This window comes from Falco cherrug, chromosome 1 (genome assembly GCF_023634085.1).
Source record: "Falco cherrug isolate bFalChe1 chromosome 1, bFalChe1.pri, whole genome shotgun sequence".
NCBI lineage: Eukaryota > Metazoa > Chordata > Aves > Falconiformes > Falconidae > Falco > Falco cherrug.
Genome location: NC_073697.1, coordinates 58,834,891 through 58,858,426, shown reverse-complemented (window position 1 = coordinate 58,858,426; position 23,536 = coordinate 58,834,891). Strand labels below are relative to the sequence as shown.

Below are 23,536 nucleotides of genomic sequence, written 5' to 3'. Positions count from 1 at the left end.
GGATAGGGCTACAAGAGCTGGAGTGGAGTAGACTGCAAGGTCTGGTCGTCTTCCAGGTGGGACTCTGGATGCTTATCTTGCTGCCCGCTCTGGCATGCCTGGCTGGTACGGTTAGTAGGGAGAAATACTTCTCCCAGCCCTACTGACTTCTTCTACTACATATTCCATGTAAGTAATTACTAAGGATACCATCTTCGAATTTCAGAGCACCACCTGTAAGCCACCATGCTTTCCTAGCTTTTTCTGACCCTGGTGATAGCTGAGGACACTTGAGGCATGCCAGGGTTGTGACGTGCCTTCTGCTTCATGTCTGACAGACCATGGTCAAAAGGTTTTCTCAGGATCATGATGTGGGCATACTTCGCTCTGGCACCATTTAAACATGCCTCTGGAGTGTGGCTCCAGGCGGCAGCTGGAGGACTGTCACCCCATCGTGCATTTTGGCGAGGCTTTTTGTCCTGGTGCCAACAGAAAGCAGCAGGGTTAATGGCACTGCTGAGCCAAAACTGTTCCTTCAGGGCACATCCAAACTGCAGTGGGAAGCTGTGACTGCAGCACGGACAGGCCCAGCTCAGCTCTCCCTGGCCGTGGCTGACTGCCCAGGGGTTTACTGAGGATTCCCAGCAATTTCAGCCCCATGCTGGTGCAGCTCATGCCATCCATGGTACCCAAGCTGGCAGCTTAAAGTTAGTCGAGCTGTGTCTCCAGGGGTGCAGGCCCCCCGTCAGACCACAGCGGGACAACCCCGTCAAGCCCACATGGGCAGTCAGCAAAAACAGTCAAACGCTTTTTTCCATGCTGGGGAACATTTCTGTTGCAGTTTGGAGATGTTTCCTAATATTTAAATGGTTCAACCTGTGCAATGTAAAACTACATGGAAATAACTTGTCTGATTCGGGTTTTCCAGCCAGCGATGAATTACAACCTTGCAACTGGTTTTCATTTAGCAGTGATAAAGTGTAATGCCTAGTCACTCTTACACACACGGACATGACAGGATTGACTGGAAGCTCTTTTTTTCGCTCTCTTTCTTTTGCCCAGCCAAATTAAAGAAGTGGCAGTTAGGCAGTTTTACTACCATCTTAAACCTTACCTGGAAAACACTGAGAAATGTAAAAAGCTTGATTCTCTGGTATGGTATATCAGCATAATTGCTAGTAAATATCCAGGGCATTTAAACTTCTACTGGAGGCTCTTTTCTTCATTTTAATTAGAGGTTCATTAGTGGGGAACATTTTTTTACTGTACCCAGAGCAGCTGGGAGATAATGAAGAAGAGAAACAGCAGGGAAGTGGTGGGAGTGAAAGCAAAGGCTGGCAAGGCAGTTTGAAATCAGAAGCTTGTGGAATAAAACTAAGATATATGAAAGTATATTGGAGCTTGGGAAAGCAATAATAAAGCTGAAAAATAACATGTATGTCTGGAGACTATCAGGGAGAAAGGGGGAAAAAAAAAGGCAGAAAGTGTCTGTACAGCACGCCCTTTCCTTGGGGGGAAGATTGTTTTGTACCACAAACTTGGCCTCCTGTGTGACACAGTTTGAAATAGCGCACGTCACTTCTTATGAAGACATCTGTGTAAACAGATCTGCCCTCTCCAGTGCCAGTTCAGATTCGATGGTCTTTCTGTTGCTGATTTCTGCTTCTCTCTTGCAGGTAAATGGCATGGACATCAAAAACGTGCCTCACAACTACGCCCTGTCAATCCTGAAGCAACCCTGCCACGTGCTCCGACTGACAGTGCTCCGAGAGCAGAGGTACCGATGCCGAAACAGCGGACTTTCCCTTGATGCTCACTGCAATAGGGATGACAGTTTCCATGTTGTGCTAAACAAAAGCAGTCCGGACGAGCAGCTGGGAATAAAGCTGGTCCGCAAGGCCGATGAACCGGGGGTATTTATTTTCAACTTGCTGGAAGGAGGTGTGGCTGCCCGTGATGGACAGCTTCAGGAGAATGACCGGGTATTGGCCATCAATGGGCACGACCATCGATATGGCAGTCCAGAGAGTGCAGCCCAGCTGATACAGGTTCGTCACCACCACTTTAACGCCAGTGTTTACACCTTGCAAAAACCAAGTAGTGTATTTTCACCAGCCGTTGCAAAACAGAGGCCAAAATTAATGTGTGTGTATTTGTGGGAGTGAAGGAGATGTGTCGAGCTCAGACTGGATTTTATACCTCTAAAAGCTCCCTGGTTTCACTGTGGGTACAAGGATGAATGTGGGTATGGACTCTTGCAATGATGCCTGCTACCATCAGGCTTTGTAAGGTACAGATCAATGTAAACATCCATACACTCTGTGCATCACCAAAGAGTGATGCTATCTGCCAAAACTCCGCCCAGCCTGCAACCTGGGAGCACTCGGTCCAGCTGGGTCCTGACTCCTCCAGTGCAGAAGGAGCCACAGTGCTTCCTGGTGCAGCCCTGGAGCAAGCCAGAGCAGCCTAAGGCAATGGACAGCATGTTTCAGGATAAACATCATCTTCCCAGCCTCGATGGTTTCCCATGGGTGTGTTTTACTGTGTGAAGGTACTGCATACCTTGTAGATATTTCTTACCTAAATCTAGCATATGGAAACACAGATGCTTTGGAAAAAATGGATCTGTAGCTACAGTTTTTATAAATTTCTATTTAGACTCGCATGGAGAACTAAAGCAGTGCCTCTGCAACAGCTAAACAGTCTTACCACAAAACTGTTAGAAAAGAACCCTGTGCCTTTCTCAGCAACAAGATCAGCCAGCTTCTGCCTAATTGCCCCTCCAGAACCATTTCCATTTGTTTCCTTTCTTTACAGCCTATGTTTTTAGAAAACTTCAACATAAAAAACAAAGCCAAGAATCTTTTGTTGCTTTATCTCATATTTATAGCAGTTATTATGCTTGTGCAATTTTACATTTCATTTGGAGGCATGCAGAGTGTTCACTTATTGAAGAATTTCATGTGCATCAATAGCAAGATGTCAAATGAGGCTGGCTACTTCCCCTTTCCGACAGGTATAATCAGGGTCACATGAGTCACACTGAAAGAAGCATTAAAATCCCTGTATTTTGTGGAAAGGATTCCTTCTTTAGCATAAATTCACAGCTGGCTGTAGCCAATTTTTATTGGGAAGTTTATAGCATAGGTAAAGAAAATGGCATCCCCTTGCACAATGCCAGTTGTTGAAATTCTGGTCCAGCATCTTTCTGGATTATTTTATGTAGCTCACTAACTGGGAGCAGAAGGCAACAGGATCGGGGGGAGATTTAAATTCTCCAAGGGGAACAACTCTGGAATGAAAACCTTTCTAAAAAATTGGTATTCTTGGAACAGTTTTTTATGGCTACAAAACAAGGCAGCAGTGCTTCATAAGCAAAAAACACATGCAGCCTAGAGATGAAATGGAAAAAATGACTAATGAGACCATTCACACACAAGTGTTTAAAAATGCAACTAAAGCTCTTATTGGCTTCCAAAGAGTGGATGTTATTTATAATAATACTTGAAATGCACACCAGTCCCTGGGAATTTAAACAACATGCCCATCAAAGGGGAGACTCAGGTTTCCAAACAGCCAGGATTACATCGCATTGATGTGAGCTCTATGAATCACATTTGTCTAATGCAAAATTCCAGGAACCTGTGTCTTTTTTGTCATGTTTTTTCATCAATTATCATTTGCCTTTCCTGTTTCCATGTCACGCCAGAGAAAAACCATTATACTGAAGCCACAAGTGTTTTGCATTTGCTTCTTACACGAAGGGATGTTTTACTGTGTCCTCTGATTTCTCAACAGTATCCTGCCTGTTGAGACCTCAGCATGTGTCACTCACAGTACATTGAGCTCTTCAAATTAATGGTGGTGGAAGCTTCAAATACACCATTGGTTTCTTGAAAAACAGAACTAACATTCACTAAAAAGTGGTGTGTCTTGTTAGGGCAAACACAGCTGGGAGAACATCAGATTCCTGTGGAATCTGATCAGTTTTGACTTCTAAATAATGAATAATTGAGATGAATCTGATTCTTCAGCCTTTAGCAATCATACATTAGCATATGTGAAGCAGTTGTTAATCAGTAGATTAGGTGTCTGGCTGTTTATAAGCTCAGTCACAAGAACTGAAACGAAGGAAACACATAAGTGCTAATTAGGAACGTGCACACATCGTAACACTTGGAGTTTGCTGCTTCCCATTTGTCGCGTCATCTTTAGTCATGGCCTTGTGTCAGATGTGGCACTTTTAATCTAAATAACGTGACATTCCACATCTGTTTTCCATGGGAGCGACAAGAAAAGGAACAAGGTAACAGATCAGTGGGCGCTTGTGTGAGCACATCAAGCCAAGCTGCACGGGTTGAGCCAGACATTACTGCCCCCAGATGTTCTCCCTCCTCTCTCCCTTTTTCCCCTGCCACAGTTCGGAGCAGCTGCAAGGGGCACACGACCCCCTTTCCATCATGACAACCGCTGCCAGCAGAAAGCAGGTCGTGATGCAGAGCGTATCCACTTTCCATCATCCCTGCAAGTGATGGGGCAGCTTCTGCCAAGAGCAGCACTGTTGACTTTTTTTAAGATGCAGTTCCCTACTGGGTGCTCAGAAGTTTGCCACCATGTCTCTGCCTCTCTTTGCTTTGGCTGTAACACAATTTTTAATTCTAGTGGATTGTTTCGGCTATTATTGCATTTGGTCTTAAAGCTAACTTAATTTCTTTAATTCTTGATTCAGCATAAAATACAGAGAAGTAATTGTAGGAAAAACAAGTGGTAAGAGGGAGGGAGGGAGGATCAGAATGAAGCAGTAATTAATATTCTGATCAGTAGAAATGTTAATGGGTTTTTATATGGAAGTACGTAAATACAAAACCTGGTCTTGTTGTTTGGATAACTTTTTAAAAGATGCTGGACTTCTGAGAAATTACTCAACTTGACTGACCTGGAGACAAATGTGACATTGCAAGAGAGACTCTTGTTGAACTTTTGCTAGCCGTTCCACAAGAATTAATCACATTTACAACCCTCCTCTAAATAACCAACTTTGAGACTAACCATGTGGCAGCAGATGAGCTTTAAACAGGAGTTGCATAAGTTGAAGTCGTTTGTTTTAGAGAAAACTGGATTTCCATGGGGCTGTATGCCCTTAGGAGGTTTAGTCTTGTACTGTTCGGTACCACCCCAATTGTATCGCAAATTAGGGACCAGCGTGGTTTCCTTTCTCCCAAGATACAGCATTCTGATTTTGGGTACCAGCTGTGTCCAGAGTCCAGGAATTAATATTCCATAAAAACAGACCTGGTAAAAATACCTAGAAAGTTATTCTGAAATATGTGTGTACGTACCAAATGATATATTATGAAGCTGTGGAGGTGTGAGTTGCTGGTGAAAAAACATCCCCCAAGATTCTGGGAAAGTAATAAAGAAGTGCACATTTTTTACCGAGATATCACCTTCCCTGGAAATACCACAGCCTGAACATGCACTTTCAGGCTTGAAGGTGGCAGTTTAGGAGAGGTAGGTTGCCTTTTTTTTTTTAAACTACAATGACATTTTTCAGAAGCATTTTTTAACTCTCAGCTACTACTATTGAATCCAGCTCCAGAAAAGACAAACCAAACTATAAAAACAAAAATCCCAGGGGCCTCCTCTGGCTTCTGTTAATTGTCTGTGGGAGATTTGATTTCAATAGCGCAACTGGATCTGGGTTTGGTTTCCAGCTGCTTTTTCTAAGCCAGCTTTCCTTGGAGTTTCTCCCCAGCAAGCAGGGCATGTCAGTGAGCCAGCGAGCGGGTCTGGAGGTCTGATGCCCCTGGGGCTGCAATACAAACAAGCATCACTACTGCAGCCCCAGGGGCATCAGACCTCCAGACGTGCTTGTGGGGGGCTCCACATTAGATACTGAGTACTCACTCAATAATAACCTAGAGCAAGCAGGCAGGAGTCCCTCTGGAGACTAGCCCTTCTGCCTGCCACAAACACCAGGGTCTTTAGCCTGGAAAGAAAGAGATTAGAGGATTAATTTTTTTATCTTCTGAGTATGCTTCTATAGTGTTGAGGCTGTTCAGTATGTTGGTTTGCCCTTACAGCAGACATCTATGATTTACCCAGTTAAACCCCACTCTCTCTCTGCTCTATCTTTGCATCACTGCTGTCTCGAACAGATTCATACAAGCCTCGCTGAGGGAAGAATGAAGCCATTTGCTTCTAGGGAAGCAAATGATTCAATAAGACAGAAAAAATCCACCTGTACACAGAATTAATAACACTAATATAAGGCACACACAGAGAGCATCTTTAAAATAATGAGCAGACATAACCCAGGAGAAGCTTTGCAGCATCTCTCAGGCACATAAGTATTACTACTGCATTGTGCAAAAAGGCCCAGCAGCATTTTGAGCTTATTTGGGGTTAATTGGTTTTGCAGCTCCTGTTCCTAGGGTGAGAGCTTGGATTAGTTTCTCATCCTAAACTCCATTACTCTTTGTGCTTGCTTGTGCCCTCCCACTTTCTCTGTACCCTGATGCAATGGGATTTTACTTCTCAAAATGGTTTCACACCCCTTCCTTTAAGCTGCCTTACATTTGTCATGCTTATTGCATGCAGGTGGCCTCAGTTACATTGTTTATTCCCCACTTTCACCAGCCAAGCCTTGATCACATCCCTCGTTACAGGGTTAATTGCATCTTTTTCAGTTCCTGTCTGCAGGCAGGTGTGTGTGTGAGAGCTGATAAGCACTCACCCTGATGGATCACTCCTTCCAGCCAAATTTGGGGCAGGTAGGAAAGGTTTTTCAGAGTTAACACCAAATTTTTGAAAGAAGTATTAAGTAGCTGGCAGTAAATTTTTATGGACTTCATTGATCTGAACTGATGCTACTGCTTTATGTCATTGCAACCTTGTTAGTGTGAAATCCAAACCAATGCTTAACTGGGACCTGCATTTTGTGAATCGTCTGGGGCTGAAGTGCAGGGGTTTGTCGTGCCAGGGCAGTGGGTTCATGCTGTCCCTCCTTCCACAGGCCAGTGAGAAGCAGGTTCACTTCATCGTGTCACGGCAGACCAGGCAGCAGACCCCTGACATCTTGCAGGAGACGGGCTGGAGTTACAGCGGCAGCAACTCCCAGCCTGGTCCCTCCGAGAGAAACAACCCCGGCAAGGTGAGGGGACTTTTTCTGGAGTCTGTGGGACAGGGGGCTGGGAGGGTAGCTAGCGTTTTAGTGTCTTGGGGTGTTATCTCTGGTTTCTGTCACCAGAAGAAGCATGTCTTGTTTTGCAACAGAAATGGAAAAGCTGTGTTCCTCGTTATTTATACAGTGCTTCTGCCTTGACTCCATATGGGGTGGGGAGGGAAGGAGAAGGCCCAGGGCAGTGGTGGGGCAGTGGGCTGATGTGTGCACAGCATCCTGGCCATGGGCACGGACCTGGCTGACAGCGCAAGCCAGCACAGGGACATGCGCTACAATAAAAAAAAAAAAAAAAAAAAAAAAAGGCTTATGTGAGGTTTCTCCACCTGGACTAAAGCCTTCAGGAAAAGCCCTTTCCTGAGATGGCCTGAGAGGTTCCCATAAGCTGCTTGAAAATTAAGGTAATTATTACTCTGTTGCTTGTTTCTTAAGATACTCGTGCTCTGACCTGGCTGGCAGTTCTGTGGGAGCAGGGGATGGGGTCTCCATGGCTGCTGCGAGCACGCTGTCCTTCTGTGAGGTTTTGGACCCAAAACACGTTGGTTCTGCTCCGGCAGCATCTGGCATTCGCATGGGATGGGGGCTGCAAGGACCAGGCAGCACAGAGCGACCATCTCACCCAGACATGGCTCTGGTTGCCAAACTGTCCCTCCAGCTGCTCCTCTGTACCCAGTTACATTGTGTGTTTAGTGCATTTAGACTTGCAGTATGACCTCTGCTTAAGTCAGAGAGACACTCACGGTCAAATATATGAGGTTTTAAAGAAGAAACCAATGCAGCAAGAGCTCTGAAAATACCTCTTTGGTGTATACTCTGTGATAGTCTTTGCACTATAGACAGAACGAGGTATGTTCTTGCAGGAGCTGAACTTACTTCACCAAGTTTAAAGTCACGTGCTTGGACAATTTACATTAATCGGTCTGTGTCACCACTTATGCAAACCCTTGTGGGCTGGTCACCAGACCACCCATGCCAGGGGCGCATCAGGGAGGTGGACAGGCAGGGCTGGTTTAAATCCATCCTGCCTGATGGGCAACCAGGTGTGTCCTTAAAGGGACCTTCAGACTGAAACAGCTGTCAGATCGGGTGCACAGCTGGCAGCCAGGAGACAAGCCTAGCTCTGCATTTTATAAATGCTTTCAGTTACCCATTTTTTTCCAGGTGTTACTTTTTTAAAAAAACTACATTATTCAGTGTTTTTATGTGTAAAAATATACTAGTGTCTATGTATCTATTTTTAGTTTTCCTTTTCCATGATGTCACAACCACAGCCCTTGTTAGATGAGACTGGATCAGCAGGAATTAAACCAGAAAGCAGAGTCAATGCTCAGTAGTAACTTCCCAGTAGCAAATAGTGCCCAACTAATCATGCATCTGCAAGGCATTACTGTCTAATGAAGTAATGATTTCCTCAGGGAGATATGTGTAGGACAGCAACTAACTTGTATTGCTACTGTATGATTTTACGTGAAGCTCCGGGCACCTGCTAGCTCTACCGTGTTGATCTGATTAACTGAGACCACATGGGATTATTTGGGAACATGACTTGTCTTCCACAAACTGCTCTAGATCATAATTTTTTCTTCCTGTACTGAGAGGGGTGAGATGGCAATTCGTGGTAAATCCAACATTATTTTGGGTAGCTGTGAGACTGAAGGGCTGCTGTTGACCTAGCAACAGTCCTTTAAAGACAAGTGAACAATCTTTTCTTGTATAGGTTGTGGCTTTCAGGGGGCTTTCCAGTTTGCTACAAGAGGTGGGTGCTACGTAAGTGCGTGAGTGGGTGTGCTGCTACAGGCTTCTGTCCAGTGCCACCATTTGGGCACTTCCCAGGGAAGATCACGGCCCAAAAAAGAAAATTCTGAGCTCTTCTTAGCTCCCTTCAGCTTTGTGAGTGTGCAGTGGATGGCTTATATGGGAGAAAATGCTCTGGCAATAGGTCAGGAGATCAGTCAGCCGGTGGACACAACGAGCTGCATGCTCTGTGGGCTTCTGGTCTGATATAATCATTACTGGAGTGTTACTTGCCCTTTTTTAGGGTATGACTGTGTCGGTTTGAATTTCTCATGCCTTTTTGCTGAAGGTTTAACGGAACATCATTTGCAATTCAAGATCTTTAAACTCTAGGTTTTGGCAAACTTAAAATGTTACTTGCTTTTAAACAGACATTAGTGCAGGAGTAATGCTTGCAAGCCTAGGGCCTGTACAGCGTCCTAACGCAGAGCACGCTCCTGCTCAAAACCACGGCATTGCTTGCTGGCTGGGCTTCCCTTGTCAAAGGAGTTTCTACATGTGTGTGGCTTGATGAGTCTCCTGCCACCAGCGGGACTGCTTTATGTGTGATTGATATAGAGATTGCTGACTGACTTGAATTCTGGTTAATTTTAAGGTGGTTTTTGTCCCCCGAGCTTATTGTAAGAGGTGATATCAGCAGGTCAGGAATGTTCTCATCGAAGGAAGCAGCTCTCGCTGTAGAGCACATATGTAAATGTGGGCTGAGATCTGCTCTGAAGGCTGTACTCAGCACCAAGAATAAACTCCAGCTTCCAGCAGCCGTCTTGCTCACGCAGCAGCTCAGGAACCACGTTTGGCCAAGCCGCTGCCCTCGTGACAGCCTGCCCGCGTCTGGGAAGTGTGAGGAGGCGGCTCTGTAGGGCCAGCGGCAACCAGCCATGCAGCCAGCGAGGCACTGGGGCAGGAGGAGGACAGTCTGCAGTGACCGTGTCCTTCTCCAGCGGCAGTGACACTGGGTGTATGGTGTGACAGCAGACGGGTCCTGCCCAGGCTCTCACCGGGCGGTTTTCCTGTGTTGAGGCAGGGGAACACAGCCCAAGCTGTTCTGGCTGCTGGTTGGGAAAAGAGAAGATGTCAGAAACCTTTCTCGTGCAGCTGAGGTTGTTAAGCTGGGCTGTAATGCATAAACGGGCCAGATTCTATTTCTTTGAAGTCAGTGGGAGCTTTGCCATTAATTAAATAGCACTTGTTTTTAATTGGAACTGTTTTCTTACTCCTTTCTAACAAATTGTCTAGTACTTAAAACAAATCTGTTGCCCTGTTGCTTGCGCAATGTTTTCAGACCATACGGGCAGGTTAGCCTTCAGGTGAAGTACATTTTCCAAACCCACAAGCTATGTCTTTTGCCTGCAAGACACGTGTCATGGCTTTGATGTTGTGACAATCTGCTGTAAATATTTATTTTCCAGTAAATATAAAGAAAAGAAAAAAAAAACTTGAAAAAGGAGGAGATGAACTGTTATGTTTTTCTTCTCTTGACCTCTGAGGTCATTTCAAAATGACAGAAAAGGACAATTGTTTAGAGGAGAATGCATTGAAATGCAGTCACTGATAAACATTGCCTTTTAACTGGTTTACTCATTATCAGTTGTACCTCCAAGAAAGCTCTACGTGTGTTTACTGAGAAAGTCTTTACTTTCCTTTCATCACTGCCTTCGTCTCGGCTAAGTCACCCCAATTCCTTTCTATCTACAACCACGTAAAAAATGACATGTGGAAGAGTAGCTTCAAAGGAAAATGGGTCCTACATGGCTGAGCACACAATTGTCAGTTCTTTTATGATTTTTCACTGAAATGTAACAGGAGAATTTGTTACCAAGCACTGCTTTGAAATCTGCTTCTCTCTGTGCAGATTCCACAAAAATAGAGCATTAGCCAGTGTATCAGCTAATGTTTTTGGTGTCTCAGACATGATAGACACTGCATAAGTAACAGGATTTCTCTGAACACTCAGAGTTGCAAGGCTAATTCCAATTTCATGTTTTGCTACAAAATTTCAGACTGCATCTTTGTGAAAATTAGTCTTGCCCCTATTCCACATGCTTCAGGAAGTGGCCTTTTCCTAATGGAAAGCCATTCCTTCCCAAGAGAAAAAGGACAATGTTTTCGGACAACTGTGGATGAAACGTTGTTTAGTTTGCCCTAAGCTAGAAGTACTGTGTTTAAAACATTTATACCTTGAAAAAAGAAAAAAGTGAAAGATTAAAATTATCTGGAGTAGAACATTTATATTTTTTTAAAGGCAATGTTGTAAAACCTTCAGAAAATTGGGTTCATTTGCGAGCCATAAGCCACTCTGACACAGGGTCTGTGTTCTGCATGGATCAGATCTGATATACTTGTTTGGATATATCACTTTGGTTTTTGTCCTGATGACCAAGAGAAAACCTTTTCCACTGAGCTCTCTGCCGTTTTATTCCTGGAGTTCTGTGGCAGCTACTGTTCTTCTGGTCAAGCATCTAGAGATCCTCTGCTAAGCTGCTAAAATGGTTCTGGGTTTTGTTGTCGATGTTGCATCGCAGAAATCATGATGTGGAGCTAGTTCCACCAAATGTACCTTTAAAAAAAGCACAAAACAAAGGTAGAGCCTGCCTTATTGCCATAAAAACTTCTTGCCACCCTATTCCTTTGGCCATTGTTGTCACTGCGGGAGCAGCCGTGGGCTCGCCTGCTCTGCTTTCTGTGCTGCTGGCCCAGGAATCGAGGTGCAATGAATATGTTTCTGGGATCTTGGGTTTCTAAGAAGATATTGATGTGGCTTTAAATAAGTTTTATAGATTATTTTTGCATATTATAACTGTGAGGTCACACTTGTGAATTAGAAGGCTGAGAGTTTTTTTAATATACATTTGAAATGTATTTAGCAGTGTGCTATTATATCTACGTATGAGCCTGGAATGGATAGTGCTGTTCCTTCAAGAAGGGCTGGGATCTTCAAGAGTTGATGTCGGTAGCAGAGCTTATGAGATGCTTAAGGAAATCAAAGCAATTAACATTTAACTCCAGATTTTCTGGAGAAGCATCGTTGTCTCGAACTCTTCTCTAAGAGCTGGACGCATTTGTAAATGTAACATTCAGTTCCCGGGTTTTGTTGGAGCTTGTGTTTGTTGCCTTTCCATCCCAAGGCTGCCTGTGAATTTTTTTCACCCTTGCTTGTACACTTGCTGTTGCATGACCAGCGATGTGTATGTAGCTTTTCCTGTTCAGGGAGAGGAATGGGGGGATGACTGTCCCAAAGTGACCTTTTAAGCACAAGCACTAGGAAAAGCACCCTGGAAGCTGCTGGCTCTTCACTCTGTAAATGTTCTTCTCTTTTCCTGAACAGAAACACATACTCTTCAAGTTTATTCCCACCAGTAACTTACACCGAAACACAGCAATCTGGAAGAGCAAATTAAGTGTCTATCTTCTAACCGGTCCCCAAGAGTTTTATTCCTTTAACCCAGGGCCATTTCTCATTAACTATACAGATGACGTTCAGACTGCAAACAGCAAGATAAAAACTGTGACCTGATAGCCAAAGATATGGGGACCACTAGTGATATTAATATCAAGAACTTTTTTTTTTTAAAAAAAATAAATCAGATTCCTTATTTACATTTCAAAGACCTGCTTCTATTAGTCTCAGCCCTAAAACACTTATTTTTTTGGGAGCAGTGCCTGACTTTAACTATTAAAGCATGGGTTATCTTGGCAGTAGCTCTGACTACGTAGATATCTAAACCCCGAAGAGAGTCATGCCTGCCATCTGGCCAGGCATGGCAGGCAGCTGTGAAGTGCTTTGGTATTCCCTCCACGAATATTCATTCCAGTAGAAAATGCCTGATCTGCCAGGGAGGTCCCCATGCCCACTGTGTTTGTTGTTGCTGTTCTCTCCATCGTAGAGTGCCCTTCACACCGTCACCTGTCACGAGAAGGTGGTGGCTGTCCGGAAAGATAACACAGAATCGCTGGGAATGACTGTAGCAGGCGGAGCATCTAACCGGGAATGGGATTTGCCTATCTATGTGATAAGTGTCGAACCTGGAGGAGTTATCAGCAGAGACAGCAGGATAAAAACAGGTAAAAAGAGGGGATTTTGAAAGCCTGCTTTGATTCAAAGGCTTCCTTTGAAAAACAGGGGAATTATGAAACAGCACCACAGCCTGACATCTTCACCCATCCCAGAGATTTTGGGATGCATCAGGTTAGAGGGTCTTAAGTCAGCTACCAGGAAAGGTAAAATTGCAGCAGTAACCATCTCTGTGAAGTGGGATGTAGGCAGGTTCTGGTAGGAAAAAAAAAAAGTTTTTCACAGGAAAATGAGCTTGCACTACTATCTGCTAACTACTGAAATCTTCATTGTGCAACCTTCACGGGTCTTCAATACAAATTTTTGTGCTTGTTTGTCATATCATTCATGGCTTTGAAAGAAATATAAAGGAGCAGCATTCCCATCATATATGAAGCAATGTTAATGCCTTCTGGTTTTGTATCATATCTGGAAATATTGGCTTCATAACTCCATTTGGCTTTTGATGTAACAGAATGATACAATTAATAGCTTCTCCCCCTCTGCATAAATAAACATTTAGAGTAAGGTGAGGAGCATACTTTATCAGTGGGTTTTGTGGGAATAGGTAGGCAGTAGAGGAATGATGAAACTTTCAGTTTTCAGGCTGTTAGATCTCCAAGAGACAAGTACCTCGGTCCCCTGCATCCAGCAACCACACAGCTGCCTGTCCCCTTGCCCTTCATCCCCTACAGCCATCTTCAGCCTAGTCACTGCCCAAAAACTGCAGGGAAATCCTGAGTGCAAGCAAAGTGAAGGCAGCCAAAAGTGGGGCAGAATAGCTGCAGCCCAGCCGAGCCCCATGAACCTGGGTTGCAGCACCTGGCGTGGGGACACGTGAGAGCCTTCCTTTTGCAGGAGCTATGGCTGCTCATCAAAACCCATGTAAGAACATGAAAACAGGAGCAAACCAGAAGGTTTCCCCTTTTCTCCTGCTGGGAAATCACTACCTCTCAGTGGGATACATTTTCCAAAAAATTATTCATCATGAGGCAGCACGGAAAATTCGGCCTAGTTAATTTGATAAAATTAGAAACAAATGAATATGTGATGTTATAACAGCACCATAAGACTCCACAGTTTAGAGCAGCCCTTAGGCTGTTGTCTGTCTCATCGGGGCAGACCACAAGAAGAGGTTAATGTTCATGCCATGCTGCCTGGACTGCCGGTGAATACAGCCGCTACCTGGAGGAGCATGCAGGTGAGGCGCAGAGGGCACCCAGGGAAGCCCTAGTGTTGGAACATGCCATGAAGGGTAGCCAGAGCACTTGGCACCATAGCTGCTTGCGTGACATTAATGATGTCTTTATTGTTCTCGCTGTAGTAATTGAGGTCATCTTTGTGTTTTCCTCTGAAGCTGCTGTGGCCACATTATAAATAAGGCATACAGAAACATGTCTTGGCTTGCGGCTATTCAAACACGCATTAACATTAAAATAATAATACGTTATTCCACAAAGCAAACTTCACAAAGAGCCAGCCGGAGCGGCAGTCCTTAGCTTAGGGTGTGCTGGGAGAGCCACCTTCAAGATTTCAGGTTTCAAGCTCAGGTTGAGTACAAAAGTTGTTAGCTGGAAGTTTGCTTTGGAGCCCTGGGCTAGTGCTAGGTGCCTGTACCAAAGCTCGGTACAGCAGCACCCCAGCTGTGCCGTCTGGCTCTGGATGCAGGATGTGACGTGACAAGAAACCAGAACCAAAGCCTCCATCCAGCCCGGTGATGCACCAGTGTACAGGGATCTAGCCCCTTCCCTCATGCCTGTGGCATGTTTACTAGCATATGCTTTACATCCACGTTAAACAACAAGATTTACAAACAGCTTCATCAGGCAGCAAGTTCTTGGCTGTGGCTTTGACTTGCTTATATGTGGGGGTGGGGAAGGGATCCTGGAAACACTTGCAGGGGTTATCATCATCCATTTTTATTGGTCTCAGGTGACATCCTCCTGAACGTGAATGGGATTGACCTGACAGGGGTCAGCCGGAGCGAAGCTGTCGCCCTGCTGAAAAACACCAACTCATCGGTGGTGCTCAAAGCCCTGGAGATGAGAGCGTGCGAAGCCCAGGAGGAGCGAGGCTGTCTGCCACTGCCGGAGGCCACACAGGTGTCCCCTGAGAGCAGCGAGTGGTCACCTTCCTGGGTTATGTGGCTGGGGCTGCCGCGGTAAGTCCACAGATTGTGTCCTTTTGCTGAAGGGGAATGGGAGGAAAGATCTGTATTTTCTGGCAATTCTTCCTTTTGGCTTGATTCATTGCTCTGACATCTTAATTAAATCCAGGCTTTGTTGCAGACTTGACTCTAAATACCTCCCTTTTGTAAACGGGTGTGTATACATGGCAAAATAGACACGCAGATCCCCTTGCAGAAGGGGGAAAGGATTCTGAATTGGTACAGTCTTGAAAACGTATCTGGCACTCAAGGAGTGAAAGGAAAACTTGCAGGGATGCTGGAGCTTGCTGAACAGGGGTCTAGGCTCAGCCACCCTGCAGAAGGCAGTTATCCCTCCTGCAGCTCCCAAGCTGCACAGCCCTTCTCCTCAGCCAAATCCAGCTGAACTATTTGACTTTACCCAGATGTTGCGAAGTGCATGCAGTTGGCTGGTATCTCCGAATCACCTCTTTTAACCCCACCCCCGACTGAAAGAAGTACATTTGTCATACACAGGAAGCAGCTGTGTTGTCATTCCAGTAAGGATAATAAAAGCCATACCGCACGTCGCTAAGCTCTCTCAAACAAACTCGGTGTGCAGGGTGCGTACCTGCAGCTTCAGCGACATTTTATAAAGTATTACATGAGGACATGTTGTGAATCTGTGAATATGCAAAGCTAGCATCACAGCTGAAACTGGTATTCAATCTTAAGAAATGAAGAATTTAGCTTACAAGTTACTTTTGCCCATACTCCTAACCCTGGCAGCAGTTCAGTGCCTCTCTTTTATGGGAGGGCATGAAAAGATGGTCTGCGGAACAGGTGGGCTTTTGCTTTAGGCACAGTTTCAGGACTTTTCCTCATTTCCCAGTCTTGCATAGCAGATTTGATGCTTTCACTCCTCCTGGCTTGAGCTGTTTTGAGCTCATTCACCTTGCAGCAAGGTCTGCTGTGAGTGCCAGATGTGTTCCGGGTCTCGGTCTGAGGCTACTGACTGTGTAACATGTGCAACATTGCAAGAGCAGAAGGCAGACTATATTTCTGTCACTCACAGATGAAAGGTTCCTCCTCTATTCCTGTGGGGAAAAAAAAAAAGCCATAAAAAGAAAAAGCAGTAAATAAATGGTCCATTCTTTGCTACCCCAAGCAATGGTGAACTTTTCTCACCCAGTCTCACTGCAGACAGGCAGGCCCAGGGAAGTCTTTGCTTCTGCTTGTTGCTCTTGCAATGCTGAGCTTGATCAGCAGCACTGGAGAATGAGTAATGCTCCCAGCAGAGACAGCATCCAGACTAGTGACCTTATAGATGCTGCAGTCTGCAATGCTGGGTCTTGCCTTCAGTCACCATCCATTGCTAGATGGATCGAAACAGTTGCACCCTGCCTAGGCCTGCTCTAGCCCCATCTTCCTGGGCTGCATAGAAAACCTAAGTTGCGTGGCCATCATCTTCTACCCGCAGCTGCCTGAAGTCCCCATGTCCTCAGCAAGGTGATGGAGATGAAGGACAGAGCTCCACAGCATTGAAGGCTTGCAGCCAGGGTTTGCATCAGTCGGTTCCACTTTGCAGTGTGGGAAGAAAAGGTGCTTTCCCCATTTTAAAAGCAGTCTCTAAGCTCACTCTATCCCTTCTCTGCTGAAGGCTGTGTGTGTGAAGGCATTCCCACCCCTTTGGCCTGAAGGAAAATCAGCCCCAGTGTCAGCAAGGCTGAAGACAGGAGCTCATTGTAGCTCTGTCCCCAGCTGTGACACCACGCACAGAGCACAGCACGGCCCTTCTTTGCCAAAGAAAAGTGGGGGGATTGGTATGCTGAGCTGGTACACTGCTCTGAACGTCAGGCTGAGACAGGAACCAGCACTGATCGGATGTGACAGTAACAAAGGTGCACTGCATCCTGGTTAGTAGCCGGTTGGTTGAGTAAGGGTGCACAAGGATCAGGTTTGGGTTTGCTCATTGCGTATTATCAGACCCTCTGCTCTTCCCCAGCATGAGTGTGCTTACCCTCTTACTCTTGGACTGATTCCCCAGGGCCCACATCAGACATCTGGAAGTCCTTCAGCAAGTTCTCTCACTAGGACCTGCATCACATTAACTCCTTTTGCTCCAGGCCGAGCATTTAACCTTTCCCTATCTGGCTTTCAGTTTGCTTTTGGCAAGGATCACATCCCACTAGATCTCAAGGTCCTGCCAACAGTCTCACGATATTTTCCAGGCTGTTTGAGAAAATTATTCTCTGTCCAAATAGATGTCTGACAGGGTCATCTTGGCAAAGGTGCCTGATGTGCAACTATGGGGCAAGATGCTGAAGACTGACTTACCTTAATGAAAACCATTTACTAGAGGGAATGCTCGAAGATACGCGAGTCTAGGAACATTTGGTGCAGCAGATGGGAAAGTAGATATGTCAAAATCATGATTATACAGGATCATGCAAGGTGCTTGGGAAGTGGCTGGGACCAGGCACACCTACATGAGAAAAACTGAACAAAAAGCTGGTAAAACTGGTAGGCCAGGAAGGCCAGGAACGGGCACGATTATAAAAGAGGTGGCTGGATAGTAGATTCCTTAAAGTCTGGTGAGAAAGGAAAGATGTGACTCTAGACAAGCCGTGGCAGTGCAGTACGAGTGTCTGTTCACAGCAAGCAAGGCAGGGAGCACAGAGGCAGCCTGACATTGTGACTTAGAGTGGGATGCTCGGGGCTCAGGAAACTGAGGGAAGAGGAGAGTCTCTCCCGCTGTGTTCCAAAAACATGGAGTTTTGATTAAAGTCCTGTGAAGGATGGCCCCATAAAATGCGCTGAGTTGAGCTAAGCACTAGAGGATATCTACAGACCTCTGTCTGTGATTGATGAAGCAGGCTAACATTAATAATAGTTACATGATTAAAAGTACCTTCCTCGCTTTCGAGGCTGATGTACTGTGAGTGCCTAATTCTCCATACTGGCACAGAACTTGCTCTTTTCCCAGGGACTGCATACGTGTTACATAGATGGGCACAGACCAATATGGAGAGTTAGGGAATTATACCATTTTTCTGGATCAAGTCAGTAGCAACAGAATCAGACTGGTTATCCAACTGCTCGCGCCAAAGCTCAAAGCCTTGGAAAAGCCATCTTGCATAATTTAACATTTGCGGATCTCACTTAAATTTCAACCTTTTCCTTCTGAGATCTTAAAATTGGCTTTGGTCACTTTTATATGGCTTGATAATACATAAAGAGCTCCTCTGTTCTTTCTGTAGTACAATCCAATATGTGGTGGTTATAAAATAGACACACATGTGCATCTGACATCTGTCAAAACTTGGCCCGCGTGCAAGCGGAGGGGCTGCGGGCTGGGTGCCGGGAGGAAACAGTGATGCAGGACCTTAAGCATTCACACCCGAAGACTTATTTTAGGGTAGCTAATTTAATTGTTTGTTGTTGAGGAAGACAGGTCTCCTTTATTGTTGGAGGGAAATGTTGTGAAGCATGCACAAAGGAAGTAACGCGGAACAGCTGGTGAAAAGCGTTTCCCCAGTCCCGTGATGTTTCTTCTACTCTTGCTTGTTTTCCTGCGCTCCTTTCTTTGCTCTCCTCACATTTCTTTCCCCCAGTTAACACTTAGAAATACTTTATAGATCATCCTGTCATAACATTTACAAACATTAGTACTTCGCACGAGTGCTTTTCTTCGTCTGCAGAGTGAGATGAGAAAGACAGGAGGTGGCCAAAGTTATTCTGCAAACCAGGGGTAGAACTGGACATAAACCATGGAATTCGGATAGAAACTCCCCCAAGTTAACTCCATCCCAGCTGTAGGGCTCTGATGGGAGCAATTCTCAAATGTTACTGTACTCCACTGCCACTTGTCTACCGTAACAGGGCAGGGGAGGCCGGCATGTCTTTCATACCTGTTATTGCTGACGTCCTCCTGAAGCAGGGCTGGTTTTCATTCCCAGAGCATAAGGCTGCTCACGCTTTGCAAAAAGCAGCAGGGAATTGTACGTGTAACTGCTTGAAAACAAGCACTTTTAAATTCCTCGTGCATCAGTAATTGATGCTCAGTCATAGTATCTCTCATGGTAGGACCCTGCGTCTAGACACTGTTTATCCTCAAATCTTGAATCTGAGGCAAGTTCACACATAAATTACTTCTTGTCCTCAGCTTTTGGAGTATTTCAGATAGAGGCAGAAGACTGTGAGCTGCTGTCTTCCAAGGCAGAAGACAGTTATCCTTGGACCGGTTGCAGTGTAGTGGGTTGTGGCAGCTTAACTGGGTCAAAACACTCAGACTGGGGCTTTTGTTACCGCAGAGTAGTCTAGTCACACTACAAACATCTTTGGATGACTCAAGTACTTACTTCATTTTCTCTCTGTGGCGCTTCCTAGCTTGTCTTTATTACTACACAGCTGTACGCAGACCCAAATGAACTGACCCCCTTTGGGCTGCTCTTTGCTAAAACCGTTCGGAGTAAGCAGCGCCCGTGTCACATGTAGCTCAGCTCTGTGCCCCCTGCCTCCCAGCAGCCTTGTCACGTTTCTGACAGCACTAAGGAATAGCTGATGGACGGTGCGCTGCCATGTTTACACCCTCTGTCCCATAGGTTGGAGATAAGGAAACATCAGTTTAAAGGCGCAAACCACCTAGCCACTCCTGTTCTGTCACGAGTCGGTATCTAGCTCTGGCCAGCGTGATGGGTTTGGGTCCAGCTTGCACTAGGCACCCGCACAGCTCAACACCCCAGCAGGATGAGAGAAAACGGGAAGAATGAAACCAAGAGAACTCATGGGTTGAAGTAAAGACAGGAAAAATCACTCATCCATTACTGTTTGTGGGCAAAACAGACTTGGCTTGGGGAATTTAACTTAATGCATTTCATTAGCAATTTGTTTATTGGGAACCAAAGATGACAAATACATGAAGTTTGGGAAAACCCTTCCTCCCCTTTTCCCAAACTCAGCTTCACTCCAGCACCTCTCCTCCCACCTTCCTGCTCCCCACTGCCTTGATGTCACAGCAGGGTACACCCTGTCCCTCCGGCAAGGCCACAGGCAGCGCACGGGGTTGGAGTCAGGACAGAGCAGTTGCTTTCTGCTGCTCCTTGCTTCCCACGTGTTTCCTTTGCTCTGGCAGAGAAAACAATCCTAATGCTAGCACACTGTGTCATTTACTTAAATCTAGCATATGCTTTGACAGCAAATACGTATTTATGCTTTCTGGACCGATGGAGACCAGTAAGCAGTAACCTTACAGACCGTACGTACAGAATGCAGGTAAGCCTCGTTTGTCTTCACCGAGTTGTCCCCTCACGACTTTACCTGCTCTGCTATTTCTCTATGGCATTAGGATTTAGCTGATGACCTTTCAATTTCAGCAATGCCCTCCTGAAGGCAGTGAGCACGGGACCAGGCAGCAGAGATTCCTGCCTCCCAAAACCAACACTAAGTAATAGCACCAACGGCTGAACCCTGGCATCACTTGGTCATGACCTTGATAAGTACCATCAAACACAGAGGGTTTAAGTGATTTTGCACATTGAAGCGGTCCACAGATGGTAAAGTAATAATGCCTGGCTGCTGAGGAAAGCAGCAAATGTCACCTGTTTCTTACATTAACAGCCAGTGAATTCTTGTGCAAATATTATATACCTACCATCCTGGCAGCAGGTGAATATTTGTAGGTCCTGTGGGACTAATCTAGTATTGCTATAAAACCCTGCTGTGAAACACAGAAGAAACATTATTTGACAAATAAAACCTTAAAAAAGGCTAGACATACTGGTCTTTATCATAAAGTTATTTACCCCTCTACAGAAGAAGTGTCAGCTGTTTCTTACAAACCTAAAGAGTCTCTGAATAAAGCTTGTAACAGTTGCTTGCTGTAGACCAGCCTATAATTTCAGATTTGGAATAGCAAAATCATTTTCAGGGTCTTCAGTCATTCCTGGGTATACTGCTAATGACGAGTGGGTTAAGCATTAAGGACAGAAATTTCTGTCGCTCTGTAACCAATTTTTTTTTTTCCTGCTTGGTTAAAAAAAGAAACAAAGCAGGTATTGAATTTAATGTACTTGGAGAAATAGGCAAAGTGTAAGATTCTAGTAATCTTGCTACTCTTGCTTTCCCCATTCCTTGTTTCAACTAAACTTTGATTCAGCATAACTTAACAGTATCATAAAATACGTTCAGAAGACAGAGGGAGAAGCAGATTTCAGCTCTTACCATAAAATCTTGTGTTAATCGTTATAGTGAGGACAAGCCATCTTCTTGACAGTAGTCTCAGTACTCCAAAGCACTGACTGACAGCTAAGTTTCGTCTTCCATGCTGCAACTTACGATGTTACTTGACAAGAAAAGCTTAGGATCCCTTCTTCCACTGCATTCTTCTTTGTGTAATTTCTGTGATTTTTGCAATTCTGGCTCATTTCACTGGCCTTGAAATTATTTAGCTTTAACATGCATCACAGTAATAAATGCCTAACCGCTTTTGACACAGTTTATCACATACAGGCTCTTACCTGGCAAATAAAACAAGTCACTTGACTGTACAAGGTAGGTAAAATACAATTTCTGGAATCATGGTTTACAAATACTAAATCCAATCTCCCTTAAGTGTTTTTCTCCATCACTTCCAATTGCAACTAGACCACTTGCCTAAGTTTTACCCTGTGAAACAAATTATTTAGTATTTTAACCCCAAGATTACCTAATAATCTTACTTTCAGGATAACTGGTTGTGGAAAGCAATGCTACAAAAGCAGAAGGGAAGTGGAAGCATCTAATACGGTGGAACTTTGGTGCTATTTTTCATCTTCAAAACACTCTATGGGTGTATGAAAAGGCAGATTCATCACTAATGAATGATTCATCAGAATCTGAAGTTAACAATAAGACATTTTAATTAGACTGGTTTCTTTCAGGTATTTGTACAGCTGCAAAGAAATTGTATTACGAAGAAATACATCTGGAAGTCTTGGCTTCAGCATCGTAGGAGGTTATGAAGAACACACTGGGAACAAACCATTCTTTATCAAATCCGTTGTTGGGGGGACACCAGCATATAATGACGGCAGAATTAGGTAATGATAACTACCTAATGAAAAGTAGCATTTAAGTAACTCCTTTATCTAGTTCAGTTGTGGGGTTTTTTTCCTTAAAAACAAGTTTTAATGAAGACAGCATAGGGGTAAAAAAGGGACTAATTGATACAGAACTAACTCTGACAGATCTGGAAATAGGACGTAAGTGTCCTGAACACATTTGCCTTCAGGATAGAATGTTTTCAGATGTCTAGCCATCACTGGTATATGAATAAGTACTAAGATAAAGTCAGTTTGACCTCTGGGGTAGTACAAAGCATGCCAGCACAAAGAAGCTTTCCCACATCCTCAGCTCAAAAAAACCCCCAACCAACCAAAAACCTTCCTGCAAACACCAATACAATTTAAGAGAGTAAGTGCAGAATTACGGAGCACACAATTAAGAAGTCATAAAACATTGTTCGGAACATGGATTGTTCCCACCTGATAGAACTATATCCTATTTTCTTTCAAATATGTCTAGTTAATTATAAAGTTGTAAGGAAAAGCAAAAAAACAACCCACAAGCGAAGTATTTTGACCTGCTTTATTCCCTTATTCATGAACAGTCGTTGGCCAGAGAGGTAATAGTAATACTCCTTTCTACCCCTTCCCCGCTTAGAGGAAGCTTGAGGAGATGCTTTTGGCATTTGCAGACATTAAGAAGTCACCTTGTTGAATTGTTCTCTCATATTTGTCTTTGGTTTTTCAGATGTGGTGATGTCCTCCTTGCTGTCAATGGCAGAAACACATCAGGAATGATGCATGCCTGCTTGGCAAGGATGCTCAAAGAACTGAAAGGAAAAATTACTCTCACAATCGTGTCCTGGCCTGGCACTTTTTTATAAAACAAGTCTTCATGGAGAGTATAACAAGTAATTTAACACGGGGGGGGGAAGAAAAAAAAAAAAAAAGGAACGTCAGTCTTTGCTGTTTGTGGGGGATCAAGTATGTGCTTATAAAGCAACAGTTTGTGAAATTTCAACCTGCATGTTAAGAAAAGTCAAGTTTAGGCAAAGCGGGGACACATCGGAAAAATCACTTCAGAGTGATTTAAGCTACAGACTTAAGTCTTTCCTTCCTCACGTTCTTAAGTTTTTTTTTTTGTTGTGTTTTTTTTCTATATATGTATTTAATGCATTATAATAATAATGAAATTCAAGGAGCAGCAGCTCCTGCTCACCCACTTTACAAAAAGAAATTCTTGAATAACTTATTGAAAGATTTCTTGCCATTTTTCTAGTTGCAAAAATCAGGTGAAGGTTTTTACCCAACGCGTTACTAGCACTTTGATTATGTGTACCTTTTCATGGTCAGCATGAAGCTGG

The 23,536-nt window shown here is 44.4% G+C and overlaps 1 protein-coding gene across 6 annotated transcripts in view; it reads left to right on the top strand.

Moving 5' to 3' along the window:
- LNX1 (ligand of numb-protein X 1) overlaps positions 1-23,536 on the top strand; it is an 83,680-nt gene extending 60,144 nt beyond the window's left edge. For all 6 annotated transcript variants that reach the window (XM_027797315.2, XM_027797314.2, XM_027797316.2 and 3 more), the window contains 6 exons: positions 1,656-2,027; positions 6,995-7,132; positions 12,838-13,015; positions 14,937-15,165; positions 22,050-22,208; positions 22,921-23,536. In XM_027797315.2, the coding sequence (XP_027653116.2) occupies positions 1,656-2,027; positions 6,995-7,132; positions 12,838-13,015; positions 14,937-15,165; positions 22,050-22,208; positions 22,921-23,056 (1,212 nt within the window). In that variant the 3' untranslated portion in view covers positions 23,057-23,536. The remainder of the gene's footprint in view (positions 1-1,655; positions 2,028-6,994; positions 7,133-12,837; positions 13,016-14,936; positions 15,166-22,049; positions 22,209-22,920) is intronic.